The sequence below is a fragment of the Haliotis rubra genome, unplaced genomic scaffold (assembly GCF_003918875.1).
Source record: "Haliotis rubra isolate DU_JTF1 unplaced genomic scaffold, ASM391887v1 Scf147, whole genome shotgun sequence".
Lineage (NCBI taxonomy): Eukaryota > Metazoa > Mollusca > Gastropoda > Lepetellida > Haliotidae > Haliotis > Haliotis rubra.
In genome coordinates, this window is record NW_025765414.1 from 1542116 (window position 1) to 1561156 (window position 19041).

The window sequence follows — 19041 nt, forward strand, 5'->3', positions numbered from 1 at the left end:
AGCTGGAATAGTGTGTCGTTGAACAACAAATAAACACTATTATATCCGCGAGTGGGTGAATTCAGTTTTAACCTACCTCCGCCCGGAGAGCGGAAGGTCGCAGGTTCGATCCCCGACCGCGTCATACCAAAAGACGTTAAAATATGGTACTTGTTGGTCCCTGCCTGGCGCTCGGCATTAATGGGTACAACAAGGACTGGTCGGCTCGAGTCAGTATAATGTGTCTGAGTGGGGTATTCATGCTTCACTGCGGCATGGTATCTCAGTTCGCTAGCACTATAAAACCAGCTTAAGCCTGGGCTAGTACAAGCAGCTGCATTATATACATACACACGAATGCACGTCGTCATATGAGCGAAATATTCTCAAGCACGACGTAAAACCCAATTTCACCTCACCTCACCTTTAACCTACCTATATATGCTCAGAAGCTGTACTGAATGATAAGGTCAAGGATGTGTAGTAATTGTGTTTTTATAATAGCCAAGTCCACAATGGCGCCAGTCTTCTACTTGACACTTTGTTGTTTATGTAATCTATATTTATTATTTCAAATAAGAATCGAATTAGAGATTAATGCTTGTGTTAGAGACGCCGCCTTGAACAATATTCCAGTTACACGAGGACGTGTCGGCTAAATCGGGAATGAAAACCTGAAGGGAGACAGGTCTCACACATTTACCTTTTAGTGAAACTAGCTTGGCTAGAGTGTGCTGGTGTCTGATCAATCATAGGTTTCTGGTGCTCCCAAGGGAAGCAACTCTGAACAGCGAATTGCGGCGCCTGACGACTTTGCCACCCTACTCGCTAACCCATAGGAGTGAGTGAGTTTAGTTTTACGTCGTTTTTAGCAATATTCCAGCAATATCACGGCGGGGACACCAGAAATGGGCTTCACACATTTCACCCATGTGGGGAATCGAACTGGGTCTTCGGCGTGACGAGTGAACGCGTTAACCACTACCAGACTACCCCACCGCCCCTAACCCGAATAGCCTGAATACATGTGAATACAAGATCTGTGTTACAGTTTCGAGAAGAAACTGTTTATCTTTATGGCATTGACTAAGTTATGTGGAAACCCAGCATCTAAAGTGTCCCTTAATGATGAAAATTACACCGAATTTGGACGTTCTTGATTTCGTAATCAGCACTACATCAGTGTATAACAATCTGGTCTGCACGGACTTCCTGTGAGGCGGTACCGTTACGAATAGCGGAAATGTTTGGGTTGAATTTTGGTACGATTTTGTTTTAGTACCAGAGTTTCAGGGACAATGATCTTTAAGCCTATACGTTCTTACCCGCCGCGTTTTCAATTAAGGTTTGCTATACGGAGTGTCGCCGTGAGCTGGTTCATCCTTAAAATTCATTAGTTGCCATGGAAACGATCCGTAAAGTTAGAAGAAAAGCGGCACCCACTGAATAGACAAATTACCGCCCGGTAATTACTGCAAAAATGAATTTAAAAAAGAAGCTATATACATATTTATATTCTAATTTCTACCGGTGTAACAAAACATGGAGTCAAATCAGTCATAAAGAACTTATAACAATCACACATCACAGCGGATCTAAGTGGGGATGACAACCATTCTCAGTTTTGCTAGAGATGTTAAACGACACTTCTGAACAACTTCCTGATAGGAGAGAATATTAATTTTTAAATGGACGGCAAATGGGTCAAATTCTGAAATATCAATAAAATATTATGGGAATATTTATAACGCAGATATCCAGCCCAAAGCGCACAATCTGATCATTATTACCCCTGATTATAACCCATGGCCAAGCTGTCTGTTAGGCGCTATAGGAGGTTAATAGTCTCGACTTATCTCACCGGGTACCCATTTTCTGCTAGGTGAACAGAGACAATTTTGAACAAACTCCCTTGCCTAAGGTGAGATCATCACATGTATCATATGTGCTTCGTTGTGGGGCAGGATGAAGTCCTAGAAACTCTCAGGAGTCAAGCTGCCAAACACGGTCACCAATCCAAGGACTCTCCGCGCCCATCGTTGCTTAACTTCAACTGATAGTCACCTGCAGGAGCATTATACATATGCACAAGACCACACGCCACCACTGTTCATGTTATACGATAGTGAACAAGATGTCTTTAAGTTTCTTTCTCTGACAAGGGACAAAGGATGTTTATGTTTTGTTTGTTTGTTGTTTAACGCCAATATATTAATATACCAGCTATATGGTGGCGATCTGTAAAAATATAGATTGGACCAGACAATCCAGTGATTGACATAATCATGAACATCGATCTACGTAATTGGGATACGATGACATGTGTCAACCAAGTCGAGTCTGACCACCCGATCCCGTTAGTCGCCTCTTACGATAAGCATGGGTTGCTGAAGAACGAATTTAACTCGAATCTTCAGGGGTTAGATTTTATGGTTAAGCGAGGGTATTGTTTTATGCCGCAGACATGCTGTTGATTAACAGTTTAAGCACAGCACCATGCCATTGGTGTACATGGACGCTCAATCACCTGTTCAGCCAAGCAATCCCTCATTGTGGGGCTCCTCAAACACGCATGGTATATATTATTTTGAGACCATGGGCATTGAAACTGACATTCTTTACTATCTGTACCAGGAATGTCACAGGCCGAGCAGCCGTGAAGATCCGGGTTAGAATTGGTCTTCAGCAACCCATGCTTGTCATAAGAGCTCTGCGATTTAAGGAATAGGGTGATCAGGCTTTGCTGACTTAATTCACACGTCATTGTATCCATAGTGCGCAGATTAATGCTCATGCTGTTGATCACTAGATTGTCTGGTCCAGACCCGATTAATTACAGACCGCTGGGATATTGCTGAGTACGGCGTTAAACAACAAACAAACAGACCGACCGCGAGGCCGAAGGTTGATGGTATAGAATATATTAGTGGGATTTATATCCCGGAGGTCAGTTTTGACCTTGAATTTCCAAACAGGAGATCTGAGGGATGTTTTCCGTTTAATGTCATTCAAGAAAATGAACATTCAATAACAAAAAAACAAAAAAACAAAACCCAACAACATCTTGTCTTTGTTTTTACTATTATACATCGTAAAATGTAGTTATTCTTGAAAACTGTACAAAAAAATAAATGTCGATCTAGCCTAGTCCTTTTTGACATAGTTGTTCCAGGTGCCTCTTACAATACAATACGTTATTATTTTTTAAACTCATTTTCATTTTGGTGCAGAATGCCTTCGCTCTAACCGCAATGCCAACACAAACTAGACCAGACAAATTATTGTTGCAATATCGATCTGATGACATGTAGATTTGCGCCTAACCTGCACGGCCGTCACTGCCTCCTTTGTCACCTACAGTTCCATGACGTCACAGCGATGTAGGGGCCTAGTTCATTTCAGGACTGTGGCGCGTGCGGCACAGAATATGGCGGATACCAAAAAACATCGTCGCGGTGATGCCGCTCTAGACGAAGAAATTGCCGCCGTTTCTTGTTCTGGAAACATCATGGGTAAACGCGGAAGCAAGCTAACATCAAACGAAGTTAAGGATCTCATGTCATGCACATATTGTAAGTATCGACTGATCGTATGTGACAAGTTGCCGCTCATTGTCAGACAGTTGGCTGGTTCAATGTTTTGATGCTCTGACAAGCTCGTGTTGATGGCTGAGGCACGTGTACTCTTTGGCGCATTGCTTTTGTCTTATCGATTAGTTAACCTCCGTTGTCAACTATATCATAGTGAGTATTTGAGATTCACGGTACAGGATCTACCTAATTAAGCTGTAGATGCATCAATCTAGTTTGGATACCGGTACAGTCGACAAAGGCAAAGGTTTAGCATCCACAGGCACGAGCATCGTCCACTCTGTCAGCTGGTGATTTGACAGCGCAGAGCTTTGTATTGATGATATTTCCATTTGCAATCAATGCTATTCACGATCATGAAGTAAGCAGTAAAGTGTCAGAAAAAACTACCATGATCATGATGATAGGAGTATTTGTCACTTTGTGTTCTAAGCTCTAAAACTAGTAAAAGTCGAGTGATGAAAGTCGAGTGATGAAGGACTCCTTCAGTAATCATTATTTCTATATCAGAAGAGAAGATTTCATCGGATTTTATGTATTTCTAATTGATTCAGACAAATCAATTCCTGTTTTTCACTATCTTGCTCCTGTTAACAGTCCCCATGATCTGCTTAGCTTCTTCGGCAAGCAATCTTTCTGACATGCAGTTCCATGTCTGTTGAACTCTACCTGTCAACATTAAATTTTCTGATTCTCTCACAAGTTTCAAATCTCGCTTTGAAAACCTATCTCTTCAAGAGCACCTATTACTAACCCTTCAAACCCACGATGAGACCGCCTCCGTGGTGTAGTGGTTAGAGCTACCGCCGAGAGCCGGAAGGTCATGGGTTCGATCCCCCGACAGCGTCATACCTAAAGACGTTAAAATATGGTACTTGTTGGTCCCTGCCTGGCGCTCTGCATTAATGGGTACAACAAGGACTGGTCGGCTCGGAGTCAGTATAATGTGTCTGAGTGGGGTATTCATGCTTCATTGCGGCATGGTATCTCAGTGGACTAGCACTATAAATCCAGCTTCAGTCTGGGCTAGTACAAGCAGCCGCGCATACACATACACGCGTGCATGCACCTCGTCATAATGAGCGAAATATTCTCAAGTACGATGTTAAACCCAATTTCACCTCACCACACCTCAAACCCACAATGTATATTTTGTTGTATGTTATCCTCTGATTTTATTGTAGCGCCATGAGCATGCACAAGTGCGTGGATACAGACACATTATAAATGTCCGTATTTGTCAATACTGGTACAATATGTGTCATTACTATAGATCATTATTGAAGAAGTCTCAACCCACCACGTCCTACTTCTAGTACGTTAATCGTTCACTGCTGCAATGTCTTGTCAATTCTAGTTCAATAATCTAGGTGAATTGTGTTTGCAGTAATAATAACACAGCCAGATTTTATGATTGTCAGATCGGGGAGAAAAACTACATGGCAGCTTGTTTTCAGACTTGTTACAAGACCTGTTTTGACAAGCTGTCATTTTCAAACTCATTAGTGCCAATGCATCGTGTTCAAACAATTACTGTTATTGTATCAACTTGCTGTCCAAGGCCGCCAGCAGTAAAATGTCATGGGGCCAAGTATCGTCTTAGTAGAATCATTAACAGCTCTGCCAGACTGACAAAACCTGCTTGTTGCAAGTTCTGCATGCATGCATTCACTGCTGGTTTTGTTTGCATTTCATGCACTGGTGGCTTGTTTACGTATACTTTAGCACAGTTAAAGTCTGTTTCTTCAAGTAAAAAATAACAATTGCAGAGATGCCAACCCATACGATTTTATCATATTCAAGTACGAAAAACAACACAAAATACGAAATACAATATCAGTAAAATATATGAATTTTTAAAAATACATTAAAATTAAATTATCAAATTGCAAATGTACCATACACAATGAATTTCAACCACATTTCATTCAGTATCAAGCCATATGTGGATACTTACTACTTATTTAGGTGTGAGTACAATGTTAATAACAAGTTGTTAGAATAGTTATATGTTCTTTATAAAAAGTTATACTAATGTTTGCATCATTTTTGGCCAAAAGTTGACAAACTGATTGGGCTAAATTAGGGTTGGCATCTCTGCAATTGTCAAAATTAGTTATTTTCTTTAACTAAAGGTAAAATGGAATTCTGTCCTTTCATTTTGATGACAGTATTAAGCAAAGAGTCAAAGTAATGAGACGGTGAGGATGCTCCTGAACTGATAAACTTCTCTTTAAAGACATGTCTCTTTATAAACTATAAATGAAATTAGACTGAAATTTCAACCTTTGTCAGAAGATTACAGAACAGAAGCATTTGATTGGCAGAATTTGAACTTTATATATTTACAGTCTGGGCATATGTTTGAGACTGCTGGCCAGAACATGGATCTTAGCATCACTTCCATAGAATGTTGTGTCATATGATCTTGTGTCAGATGGATCCGTGAAGATCCGGGTTAGAATTGATCTTCAGTAACCCATGCTTGTCATAAGAGGCGACCAAAGGGATCGGGTGGTCAGGCTCGCTCACTTGGTTGACACATGTCATCGGTTCCCAAATGCACAGATCGATGCTCATGCTGTTGATCACTGGATTGTCTGGTCCAGACTCGATTATTTACAGACCGCTGACATATAGCTGGAATATTGCTGAGTGCGGCGCTTCACTAAACTTACTCACTTACTCATGTCAGATGGGTTTACTATACCAGGCGGAAAGACTCAGGGTTTGAACTTATGGCTAAAGTCTCAAACTGTATTCGTGTCTTTAAGTTTTTGTTTAAAATATAGAAATATTTGCTTTCAATATTGATTTCAATATACAAAGCCTTTGAAAGGCTACTAATATACTTAAGTATTTAAAGAAAATTAAAAAAATTGACATTTTTAATCAGTCTAAGTTAACTTAGGCGCCGTATTATTTGCTGCTGCACTGCCATACTGAGTCTAACAAAGACTAGCGACTAAAAACAAATAATGTTGTGGTTCTGATTACCCGACCGCAGGGATTTACATGGAGTCCTGTATTTGAGGGTCCCTGGGACTCATACTCTTAATTTTCAGGGGTCCTGGACAACAAAATGGGGGTCCCAGGCACTTAAATATTATTACTACTACTGTTATTATATTGTGTATCATGATCATCACATTGTTAGGGTAATTAATTGCAAATAATACCATAACCCAGCTAGTAGCAAACTCAGTGATAACTTATGGTCACGTGATTGGAATTTTTACAAATAGTATTTGGGCTTTTTCTGAGTCCCTGTGGACGCTCTAATAACGTTTGTTGTGTCTATTGTCAATTTCGGATGCAGGAATTCGAGTCCTGTAAATCTCTGCGACCAACCCTTGAATTCTGGTGCCGACCCTATTTTTTTTAAGCGGTATGAATAAAAAAAACTTTTAGATACCATTGTTTGTTTTTTCCAGCACTGATAGAGAAGGTCGACATGATGGCTGCAAGCATGACTGAATGAACGATTACACATTAATAAGTGTGTTATTAGTTTGTACTTTACTTCTAAAAAAAATTGTAAAATAAAAGAATCCTCCCTTGATCTTAAAGAGGTTTAATCAGAACCACAATATTTTCTTTATTTGGCCTAGTAGAAGGTTGCGTCAGCTAAGCTTTTGAATTGACCAATCAGAACACAGCTTACCAAATCGCGAAAGTTAATATTCGTACATACCATTTGAACTTTTACCTTGAAAACGTTTGAACCTGAACGATTCCAAATGGTATACAGAGCTCAAGTCTGTATTTCAGTATTTATATGTGTTTTCAGTCAGCTAAATTTCATGTCTCTGCAGGCATGTTGAGATGTACAATATGTATGCTGTTTTTGCAATAACTTTTACACTCACACTTTTCAAACATTTCTGTTTCAGTTGAAAGAAAGGAACTCCAGCAATGGTAAGGACTTTCAGAAAATATCATTTTTAAAAATTCATGGGGTTCCTAGGGATATTGGGATATTGAGCTAAACCCTCACAGTATTGAAATTGAGCAGGTTCCTTGGCTCCTTGGGTGTTTTTCTGAAGTAGACCAAAGTAGGTCGAGTGAGTGAGTTTAGTATTACGCTGCTTTTAGCAATATTCCAGCTATATCGTGGCGGTCTGTAAATAATCAAGTCTGGACCAGGCAATCAAGTGATCAACAGCATAAGCATTGATCTACGCAATTGGGAACTGATGACATATGTCAACCAAGTCAGCGAGCCTGACCAGCCGATCGGGTTAGTCGCCTCTTACGGCAAACATGGGTTACTGAAGATCAATTCTGACCTGGGTCGATTTTGTGGTCATGTGTACAAGGTGTCTGACCTCGGAGAAGAAAGTCTGTGGTTCGAATCCCCACCTGTGACTTTATTTTATCACCCTGGTTTGGTTTGTTTGTTGTTTAATGCCGTGCTTAGCAATAGTCCAGCTATATGACAGCAATCTGTTTTTAATCAAGTCTGGACCATACAATCCAGTGATCAACAGCATGAGCATCAATCTACACAAATAGGGATACAATATGTCAACCAAGTGATCAAGCTTGACCACCTGCATTACGTTTAAAGCTAGGGCAATGTCAAGGGTCGCTCAAGGTGTTAAACTTGGAACACTGGCTCAAGCCTTTACTTGCGTAATGGTGTTTGCAAAGACCTGTGAGCATTATAGCACATTGCATGCACACTGATTCTAATTTTATTACAAAATGACATGTGCAAATGCCAAACTGAAATTCAGTATTTCTCCTTGAATAAACAGTTATCAATAAAAATGCCAAATTCATAATGCATTTAGTATAAATGACAGGATTCTGTAAAGAGGGTTTCCTTGCAGAGTATTAATAATCTGTGAGAAGAAATTATTATTAGATTTGTTTATGAGAGGGTTAATGTTGTTTCAGTCGGACATATTCCAAGTATTGTCATGGCATGAGATCATGATAGGGCGTGATGACATAAATCGAGGTCATTGTGTATAGAAGTTACTGTATGATCATATTCTCACTGAGCTCTTTGTCGCCACCATTGTTGTAGTGGAATATTCTGTTATGGAATTCCCAGGGGTTATGGAATTTGATGGGGTGATGGATGATCAGTGGGCTTTATCAGACTGAAAATGTCATGACTAATGATATGTCAATTTGTCCCGGTTCATCAAGATGGACTTTTAATAGTTAGCCTGTGTGGGCTGGGTAGAATGCAGAGATGCCAACATCTATAATTTTATCAGAGGGCCCAAAAAAATAAATGTTGTGGTTCCGATTTCCTACATTTCAGAACTAGGTAGGTAGGGCTTTGGGTTTTTTGCAAAATATTTTACATTACTCAGGTGTCAGAAAATAAATTTAATTTATTATGTGGTGAGTAAAATTGTTAGGCTCAGCGGGAATATTTAGGGTCGGTCGGGAAATCGGAACCACAACCTTTTGTTTTTAGGCCTAGTCACTACGAATTTTAGCCTCAAACTACATCAGTATGACTGCATTAGAAATTCTACGAAATTTGAAGAAAATTAAAAAAAAATTGGATATATGGACAACATATATTTTCACGATTGAATACATTTTCGCCATAAAGAGACAAGAAATTATTATGATGATAATTTGGAACCAGCTGTTGGAGGTATGTGAAATTGAAGCTTCTCTCTTGATTAGTGTCATATTATCTTTCTCAGAATCCATCATGATTTTTAGTATTCGGGTTGATTACTAATTTTATGGTCAAACTACTAGTTTTGATCCTTGAAACTACTATTGCAATACTTAGGGTTGGCATCTCTGAGAATGTGTTCCCTTGAGAGCCCTGTTGTTTTGGTCATAACAGGTGTAAGAGGCTCACTGCTCACTCACTCACTCACTCACTCTCCTTCCCTCACTCACTCACCCACTAAGGGGTGAAACGGCACGCCTTACCATGGTAACGGTATGTATTGTGGTACAAGGCCTTCGGTTCGGTCCGCTTCGCTTCGGTACATGTGAACTTACTCCTGGGGAAAATAGTTGCCCTCTAGCCAAAAATGCATAGATTTTTGACAAAATGATTCGATTCCTAGACATTTCAGAAAATGTTTTAAAAGGTTAATAAAATGAAAACGGAAATACCAAATCTTTGGATTGCATTACGGTATAGCTTAACTCGAAGGCAGAATACCGCTGTTCTACTAATACCAAGAGTATATACCGCTTCACGGCCCTATCACCCACCCACACCTTCACTCACTCACTCAACTCCCTCATTCATTGATCACTCACTCACCCTCCTTCTTCACTCACTCTCCTTTTTATTGTAGGTATAAGGACTTTAAGCGAGATTGTCCAAGTGGTGTCTTAAGGAGAGAGGTAAGTGACAGCTTCAGCCTTAACACAAAAGATATTTTTCTTATTTCAAGAAACACGGAAAGTCCTCAACATATTGTGTTGGACATGTATCATTATGGCGTGGGCAGGGATGGATACATCCACTAGTGTACTAGTGTACTAGTAACAATTGAGATTGACTCACTCACTTTATCCCAGAATCTAGTTATTTTGCATAACCTCTTGTCAAATGCAAAAGTTGAATGGGAACATTATGGTGCTTCCATGGCTGAAGAAACACCAGATGATCAACAGAGGTGTGCAGTGTTTGAAGTAAAAACAACAAGCCTGCTAGCCCGTGGCTAGTAAAAATCCAGTGGGACCAGTAAATCTTCACATTCACTGGCCTGACTGGCAAGTGACTTTTCATGGGGACATTTGTTTTTGGTAGTATTTTACTTTTTTGTAATCTTTGGCTTAGTTTCTACATTCAAATTTCGTGGCAGGCATAGCTAGCCCGAGTGGCTAGCAAAATTTGGAAACTATTTCGCACACTGCATCAGGCCAACAGATTGTTTAACATGTTGAGACTAGACCAGGCATTCAGTGTTCACGAATGGTGTTTTAAAGTAACAGGACATTGGGTCCTGTAAGTTTCAGATGTCTGTCTGACCCATTGAAAATTCACAGGACCCATAGAATAAAATTAAACACACATTTCAGATTTAACATTTCTTATAATTGACATTGAAATTATTAACAAACATAAGATTTATAAACAGCAAACAAGTGAAACATGTCACATACAACAACTTCGGTCGAAGTTATTGTGCAATATACACTCAGACACTGGGGCCTGAGGATTGTAGATTTCTATCGGACCGTTGGTGAATATGCCGGATTTGTCAGAGGGTCAGACATTATTCGTGAACATTCGTGGCATTTATGTCATGTTTGAGAAAAAATTAAAGATTGCAGCTGAATTACTTCCAGTTAAAGAATAAAAGGGAAATGGGAGGACAAGCAACAGTCCCTTATCATTTTGATTAAGTATCATTAGTTTTTTCATATATTACGTACATATTGCAGGGCTCGATTTAGTGCTTTGTTACTTGCACTGGTGCAACCCAATATTACAAAGTGCAACCTAGTTATTAGTCTAACTTGCACCAGGTGCAAGTCAATTTTTGAGTGGGTAAACTTTTGAATAAAACATCTAAATAATTCAATAGCATATTTCTGATATTACATATTGCAATAAAAACAGTGCAACTGGAATTTGACTGGTGCAACTAGGTTTTTATCTTAGGTTGCACCTGGTGCAAGTAGGTTAACATCTCTCAAATCGAGCCCTGTATTGCTTTCTTCGCCAAAGACTAATTTTAGTTATTTGATGATGCTAGAGTCCAGTCTTGTAGCATAAGTTTCATTAGAACTAAGTTATATCGTGTGCACTACAGTATCAACAGCCAAGCTTTGTTTGTTTGTTGTTTAATGCCACACTCAGCAATGGTCAAGCTATATGGCAGTGGTCAGTAAATATTCAGGTCTGGATCGACAATCCAGTGATCAACAGCATGAACATCGATCTACGTGATTGGGATATGATGTCATGTGTCAACCAAGTCAGCGACCTGACCACCCGATCCCCTTAGTCGCCTCATGTGACAAACATGGGTTTCTGAAGACCAATTCGGATTACCTTCATGGGTAATTCTTACCAGAGCTGAGCTTACTTGACTTAACAAAATACTGCTTGGTCTTTGACTGACTGACTGAGTTTAGTTTTACGCTTTTTAGCAATATTCCAGCAATATCACGGCGGGGACACCAGAAATGGGCTTAACACATTGTGCCCATGTGGGGAATCGAAACCCGGTCTTCGCTGACGAGCCAACGCTTTAACCACTAGGCTACTCCCCAACGCCCCTTGGTCTTTGAATTAAGACTAGTGGGTATAGTGCAGGCTGATAATATACACAGTCAGTGATTCAGTCATTTCAGTGCTCTCCGAGCAGGCATCTTGTTCATGAGCATATATTTTGATTTTACGATGAATGAGCTTCAGAAAATACTAAATGTAAGTTTCCTAAAAATATGCACATAGGTTAAATTCGCTTTTAAATATTGTCAAATTTTGCTTAAAGTTTACATATTTTTGTCAAAATTGGACTATTTGAATTTCACTTTTTACATTTTCATTCGTGTTATTCAATTACTTGAACAACTATCAATGACTGTATCAAATTTTGTTAAATTATTTTCATAAATAAGACTTTTAGACATGTTTTTGTGTGACATGCAGAATTTACCTATCCATGTTCAGGCAGTCACTCGAATGAATGACACCCTCTCAGTTAGTCACTTGTACGTGTAACGGGGGACTGTCTCGCGTACATGTTACATCCTCTACTTAATGAGCCATTGCACACACACACCTCTGCATGTTTTACAGAACACTTTGACCGTCTCTAGGGCTGGGCAATATAACCGGTTTACCGGTATATACCGGTTCAGACATGAAAACAATATGTATTGCAATACGTTGATCGAAAACCGGTATTTTGACATGCATTCGGAAAACTTAGTAACACTCGAAAATCTTCAGATATTTCCATTTTTTTACACCGGAAGCTATGCGTGTTGTAAAATGGTGACCCCCAACAATGAACAATTTATTGTGGTGCCAAATACTTTGGCAATGACATCGGTAAGGCAGCATTTTTGGTTGAAAAAGTTCACAGTAGATGGAACTATTGATAAGAGGAGCGCGGTATGTAAAATATGCAATGGCAAAGTAAATTAAAAGTTTTTATCAAAGCTTAATCAAGAATAATGATTGTGTTGTGTTTTTGCTTTATAAATCAAGCTTCAACGTCCTGCAATATATTGCAAGACATATCGCAGTATAAGCTTTCGCATCGCAATATATCGCAATATGAACATTCTCTGCAATACCCACCCCTAACTGTCACGCAATGACATGTGATGGAACTCATCCCCCATTTTTTTGAAATGGTCATAATCCTTCTGTTTCTGCTAAACGTCTTCAAGACATTGTTGTTTTTTCTGTGGTTCATCGCCTTCAACATATTTCTGCATGTTGATCCGAGTCTGTGATAAACACCACACAGCATGTTAATGCCTAAAACTACACAATAGGGAGCTCATGTTGTGACAGGTGATATGGTTTATAACGACTTGAAGTGATTGTGCTTGGCACAGATGTGGAAGTACTTAAGGTTAAAAGTTAAAAAGGGACCGAGTTAAATGTTTAAAAAAAGTTTCTTTGACAGTTTCTTGCTAAATATATTTATCACTTGCCATGTTATTTTTCAAACTTTCTTTTAACAATATATAAAATCACATTATTATCATGATATCTTGGGGTAGCCAAGTGGTTAAAGTGTTCGCTCGTCATGCAGTAGACCCGGGTTCGATTCCCCACATGGGTACAATGTGTGAAGCCCATTTCTGGTGTCTCCCACCGTGATATTGCTGGAATATTGTTAGAAGCGGCATAAAACTAAACTCACTCACTCATGATATCTTACTTATTCTTTTACGCAATGTAATACGCACTACACACTATGCACCATGCAATTACGCAGGCAATATGTACACATGGAAACCTAGCTTAGAACCACATCATAATGTTTTGGTCTGGAGTAAAAATGTGTTGGTCAGGGTACAAGAATGTAGGATGACATCAGAGTTTTACCTTGCCTTACAATACCTCATTTTCTTTCTACCTTTTGTGGATTCAATATTTTGTACCCAAAACGTATTGATTGTGTTATGACACAAAAACATATCATTTCAGCAAATTCGTGTATAAACAAACAGGTATTAACAAAATCAATAATAATTTGAAATTCATGATTAAACATTTATATTGTATCTGCTGTCCTCAAGAAAACAGTAATTTATTTCTGCAAGGGTCCTCACAGGAAATATAAAGGTCATGTAAATTAAATTAAATTAAATCAAATCAATTATATTTAGGGATGCCACGATACATCGATGCATCAATACTTTTTCTAAGACAATACAATTATCGATACATTCAAAACTGTATCGATATTTAGTTTTGAAAGTATCGGTTTAAATATGTTAATGTATTGTTTACATTTCACAATGGCATCATGTTTTTTGATGTTATGAGAGTTATAAATGATTATTTTTCATGCACAAAGATGGGAAATTAGAACTTTTTAATCTCTGAGAATCAAAAATGTTGTTATTTTCATGGACAATTATAAAATATGAAATATTAATGTTCAAAATGTCACTAAATTTACGCAATGTTGCTGCAAAAATAGGTATCGTGATACGTATCGATTCATGAAACTTATGTATCGTGACATCCCTAATTTTAGTAATTACATTACATTACATTACATTACATTACATTACATTATTTGGCATTTCCATTTATTGTCAAAAATTTAGAATAATGGACATTAGTTTGTATCCTAAGAATGCTGTAACAAAATATTTCTGTGTCCATTCTACTCATTTGTGTGACTGGACGCGGCTTTCTGCCTCGTGTAAAACCCTGGAAATATAACCCAACTCTACAACTTGCACCCAACCATGAAATAGCCTCCCAGCAGTGTTGGGACAGGTGCCATGTATTTGTTTGAGATACAAACAGGCACTCAACAGTATATTTTTAACCTTGAAGGATCAGTGCACTGATAACATTGTACATTCCAGTCCATGCCAGGTCAGTTGTCACACTAATATCATTTATGTCTATCACAAAGCATTTTATTCGGGATTAAGCCAGTGATTGAAGTGTGTGGTAGACTCATGCCTTGTCTCTGAAAATCTATAATTTTATCAGAAATAAGGAAGTACCTTCACACTAGAAAGGAGCCCTAGAAAGAATTGAGAGAATTTGTAGAAAATAGAAAGGGGATAGGGGTGCCAATTGATGGGGAATCAACTATTGTGATAGCGATTGTCTATTGCGACCAACTATTGCAATGCTGTAAATCAATAAAATAATGCGAGCTACTTATTAATGCGAAAAATGTGACTATATCTGAAGCCCATTAATAAATTATTATATTGTCTTTTGCACTCGATATCGTTATTACTAGTTATTACTAATTGTTATGTGCAGTATGATGTATGATACATCTTCCAAACGCTTTTGTATGCTACTACTATTGACTATTTGAGTTTGAAATGTCACAAACTGAGATCATCCTGTCTACTGTCAATTACTAGTACTAACAGTTGAAAGGAAAGCCGTCTTTGATCCAAACGCCCATGTGTTCGGGGAATTAAGATGTTTACACTAGAGTCGGATTACATACTAGTATAGTATTTCCCAAAGTTGTGAGTGTAGTCATTAGTGAGTATAGTCATTCTGGTCAACAATTTCCTGATTTGCCTCCTCGCATTAATAAATGCCCGCATTTTCGTTTTGAGGTTTGCACTCGCATTATTTAATACACACATCTCTCCTTGAATTGTCTCATTTGAAGTAATTTCCAAATGAATGCATAGTTTATATGAAATAAAAACAAGATGAAGTAGCCTCAGTCTCTTTTAATAACTGACAAGAAACTTGAAACCCAGGTCAAGTTTGTTTAAGAGGTAACAGGGGCGGATAACTCTAAATCAAAGTGAACGAATCTGGTACTTCCTGTATTTTGCACTGTGCATTTATCAACGGAAGTCAATTATTAACTATCGATAGGCACACATACTGCATCGATAGTTTTTTGTTTCTACCATCGATTAGTTGCTATCGGAGACTCAACAATTGCAATCCATCGATAGTTTGATGCATCGTTACAGCTCTACTAGGGGATGCTATTGATAATACTACTTTATGATTGCGCGTTATGTTTCTTAAATTACAAACATGATAGCTTGTCTTATGGATTATTTGTTTGTTGATTGAATGTTAGTGGGACACAGCAATATGTAGTGCTGGAGTGATTGATCGAATAATCGGTCAATCGATCGGTCTTGCTTGCATCAGTGATTATTGATGGGCTCAGGAGTCTGATCAATTAAGAAATACAGTTCACTCTACCACCATGTATAGTGTAATAAAACACACTTTCGCCCTGAACTATTATAGTTAAAGTACGAGGACCCTTGCATCCGAAAGTGCTTTAACGCTATAATAGTTCAGGGCTTAAAGTGTGTTTTATTACACTATACATGGTGGTAAAGCTTAACTGTATTTCTTTTCTAAGATGTCAAATTTAATACTTTCTAAGGATAATTACGATTAATTTAAGGCAGAAAACAAACGACGGTGTCGGTGACCTAAATTAAGAATCCTCGACAGGGCTTACTGGCTGTTCTATTGATGTGTCTGCCCCCTACTTTTAAGACCTAACGTTACCAGAAAAAAAACAAATGATAACAGTTTGATGATGGTTTACGCTGGATTAAATATCTTCTGAATTATTTTAATTACATCTGTCATTAACGTAAACCATATGGGGCAATATGAACGCCGATTTCTACTACCAACGTAAGTTTAGATCAGTACATCCAGATGAAGCTGAGTAGTCGTTTACATTCCACGATTGCATTGTAGGAATGTAAACATTGTGAACGTTACCTTGTTGCAGAAAACTTGCGAGTCGAGTTGACACATTTTAACGGTCGTAAAACATAAACGTAATGTTTCCACCAGTGACGTTAGCTGCGTGAAGCAACTGCAAACCAAGAAACGAGATGCAATGGAGTAGTTTACTGTAGGAGGCCGTACGAGGCGTTGACAACTGACATGCATCGTGACGTCGCTTACATTGTGAAGTAATGTAAAATGGTTCGATCACGAGGGGGCACACTAGAATGGCGCAGTGACGGGTTAACCTCATTCAATTCATTCACAAAACTATACCTTTATTGTCTGATAATGTATCTTTTTTTCGATTGTTCTAACCGCTAGGCATCTTAGAATATTCATTAAAATGAGACCCGTGAAAATCCGGGTTAGAATTGATCTTCAGTAACCCATGCGACTAACAGGGTCAGGTGGTCAGGCTCGCTGACTTGGTTGACAGATGTCATCGTATCCCAATTGCGTAAATCGATGCTCATGCTGTTGATCACTGGATTGTCTGGACTCGATTATTTACAGACCGTCATACAGCTGGAATATTGCTGAGTGCGGTATAAAACTAAACTCACTCACTCATTTAAACGAAGCATCAAATTAAACATTAGAAAGTATGTTTTTATTTATTATGAATGTTAAAGCAAGATATAAACAACTGATGTAGTTTCCTGACTCAAAAAACTGCGATGTAACCAACATGCTCTCGAGTGTTTCAACAGGAAGTATCCTCGAACTTCTTGATCATGGTATTTATCAGTGCCTGTTTAGTTTGCACACTGTTATGATTGAGTCCCTATTTTACCCACAAGAGTTTTGTGGTGGGGTTTTGATTACAATTGATTATTGATCGATCACTGAGCTCTCATTATAGATCTGCATATTGTGAGCAATAACTAGCACTAGTGAGTGAGTGAGTTCAGTTTCATGCCACTTTTAGCAATATTCCAGCAATATCACGGCGAGGGACACCAGAAATGAGCTTCACACATTGTACCCGTGTGGGGAATTGAACCCGTGACTTTGGCGTGATGAGCGAACGATTTAACCACTAGGCTACCCCACTACCCAACTAAAGTACTGTCGGAAATGCTAGAAAAATGCTTTTTGACTTATATTTAAAATTCAGAGGTATTACAGTTACTTAAATAACAAATATCAATTTAAGAAACATCTACCTAATGTAGACCGAGGGAATAAATTTTGAGACATGCCCTAAAATGTGTTTTTACTGATGAAAATACCAAAAACTTAGAAAAATAAGGGGTAGTGGGACGTTATTTGATACAAACATTAACTGCCTGTGTTACGTCATCAGCATGCACGGTATCGACAGGTGAAATTGACACCTGTAAACTGCCCTTTAAATGCATGGGAATGTTAAATCGATTAAAATAAAAATTAGGTACACTATAGGCGAGTTGATTTCTTGACAACATAGTACATTTATTACCTTTATTAAGATATATGGGCAAAAAAGCATTTTTCTAGCATTTCCGACAGTACTTTAGCACTAACAATATTGATGGCTGCCAATAAATAATTGAATCTGGATCAGACTGTCCAGAGATTAACATTGTGAGCAACCTTCCACCCAAAAGGAAATCAAAGAACCAAGTCAGTGCGGATGACTCACCTGGCCGATACATTTGGCCATTCCTAATGCTGATGGCCTTGTCTTTAGCATATGATTGTGAAACAGACACCATATAACATTAACCTTGGGGCTCCAAGGGTAGAAGAAATATCAAATTATCATATTATGTTTTACTGAATATGCCTATCAATGTTACAAATTAAGCATGAAACTTTCATTGAAAGGTGAAGGGTCCTTGTCATTAGCCTATAATGTTCAAACCTTAAACCTTACAGGTTTCCAACATTCAAATGCTATATTTAAACAACAAGGGCCTATAACTCCCCTTAATTTCCAACGCTGTTACACGACTCCTCCTTTCTGCGTAGATCGCATAGATCACATGGACCGATGCTCATGATTTCGATCACTGGATTGTCTGGTTCAGACACGATTATTTACAGAACGCCACCATATAGCTTGAATGTTTCTGAATGCAGAGTGAAACATTAAACAAAACAAAAGAATATATGTAGAAGAGAATTTCAGAGGGTTTACGGTACTCAGTGTGAGTAATTATAGCAAGGCAGGAGGCATGTAATAATCATTTTATGTATGTCATTATTCACAGTAGAGTATCATCTTGCCATTATTTACATCAAATTCCTAAACCTGTTGTTGATCAGTAGTGAGTAAGCCGAAATTGTAACATTGTCTGCTGTTGGATAACTTAGGGACAGATTTTTGTTAGTTTTTCGTAACGTTTCTAATGGTTCACATGGATTAAAGAGAAAATGGTTTAAAGTGTTGTTGTCCCTATTACCCGACCGACCCTTAAATTCTGGTGCCGACCCTGGTTTTTTTAAGTTGTATGAATAAAGTCAGCGTTCAGATACCATTGTTTTTCCCCCGGCACCAACAGACATCGGTCATTTTGATAGAGAAGGTCGACATGATGGCGCTAGCTTGATTGAATATACAATTACACATTGATAAATGTGTTA

The 19041-nt window shown here is 38.4% G+C and overlaps 1 protein-coding gene across 1 annotated transcript in view; it reads left to right on the forward strand.

The window, feature by feature from the left end:
• Positions 1 to 3318: 3318 nt before the first annotated feature.
• LOC124269762 (neuronal calcium sensor 1-like) overlaps positions 3319 to 19041 on the forward strand; it is a 75581-nt gene continuing 59858 nt past the window's right edge. Inside the window, exons 1-3 of the mRNA XM_046704801.1 lie at positions 3319 to 3551; positions 7463 to 7487; positions 9860 to 9908. Of these exons, the coding sequence (XP_046560757.1) occupies positions 3344 to 3551; positions 7463 to 7487; positions 9860 to 9908 (282 nt within the window). The 5' untranslated portion in view covers positions 3319 to 3343. The remainder of the gene's footprint in view (positions 3552 to 7462; positions 7488 to 9859; positions 9909 to 19041) is intronic.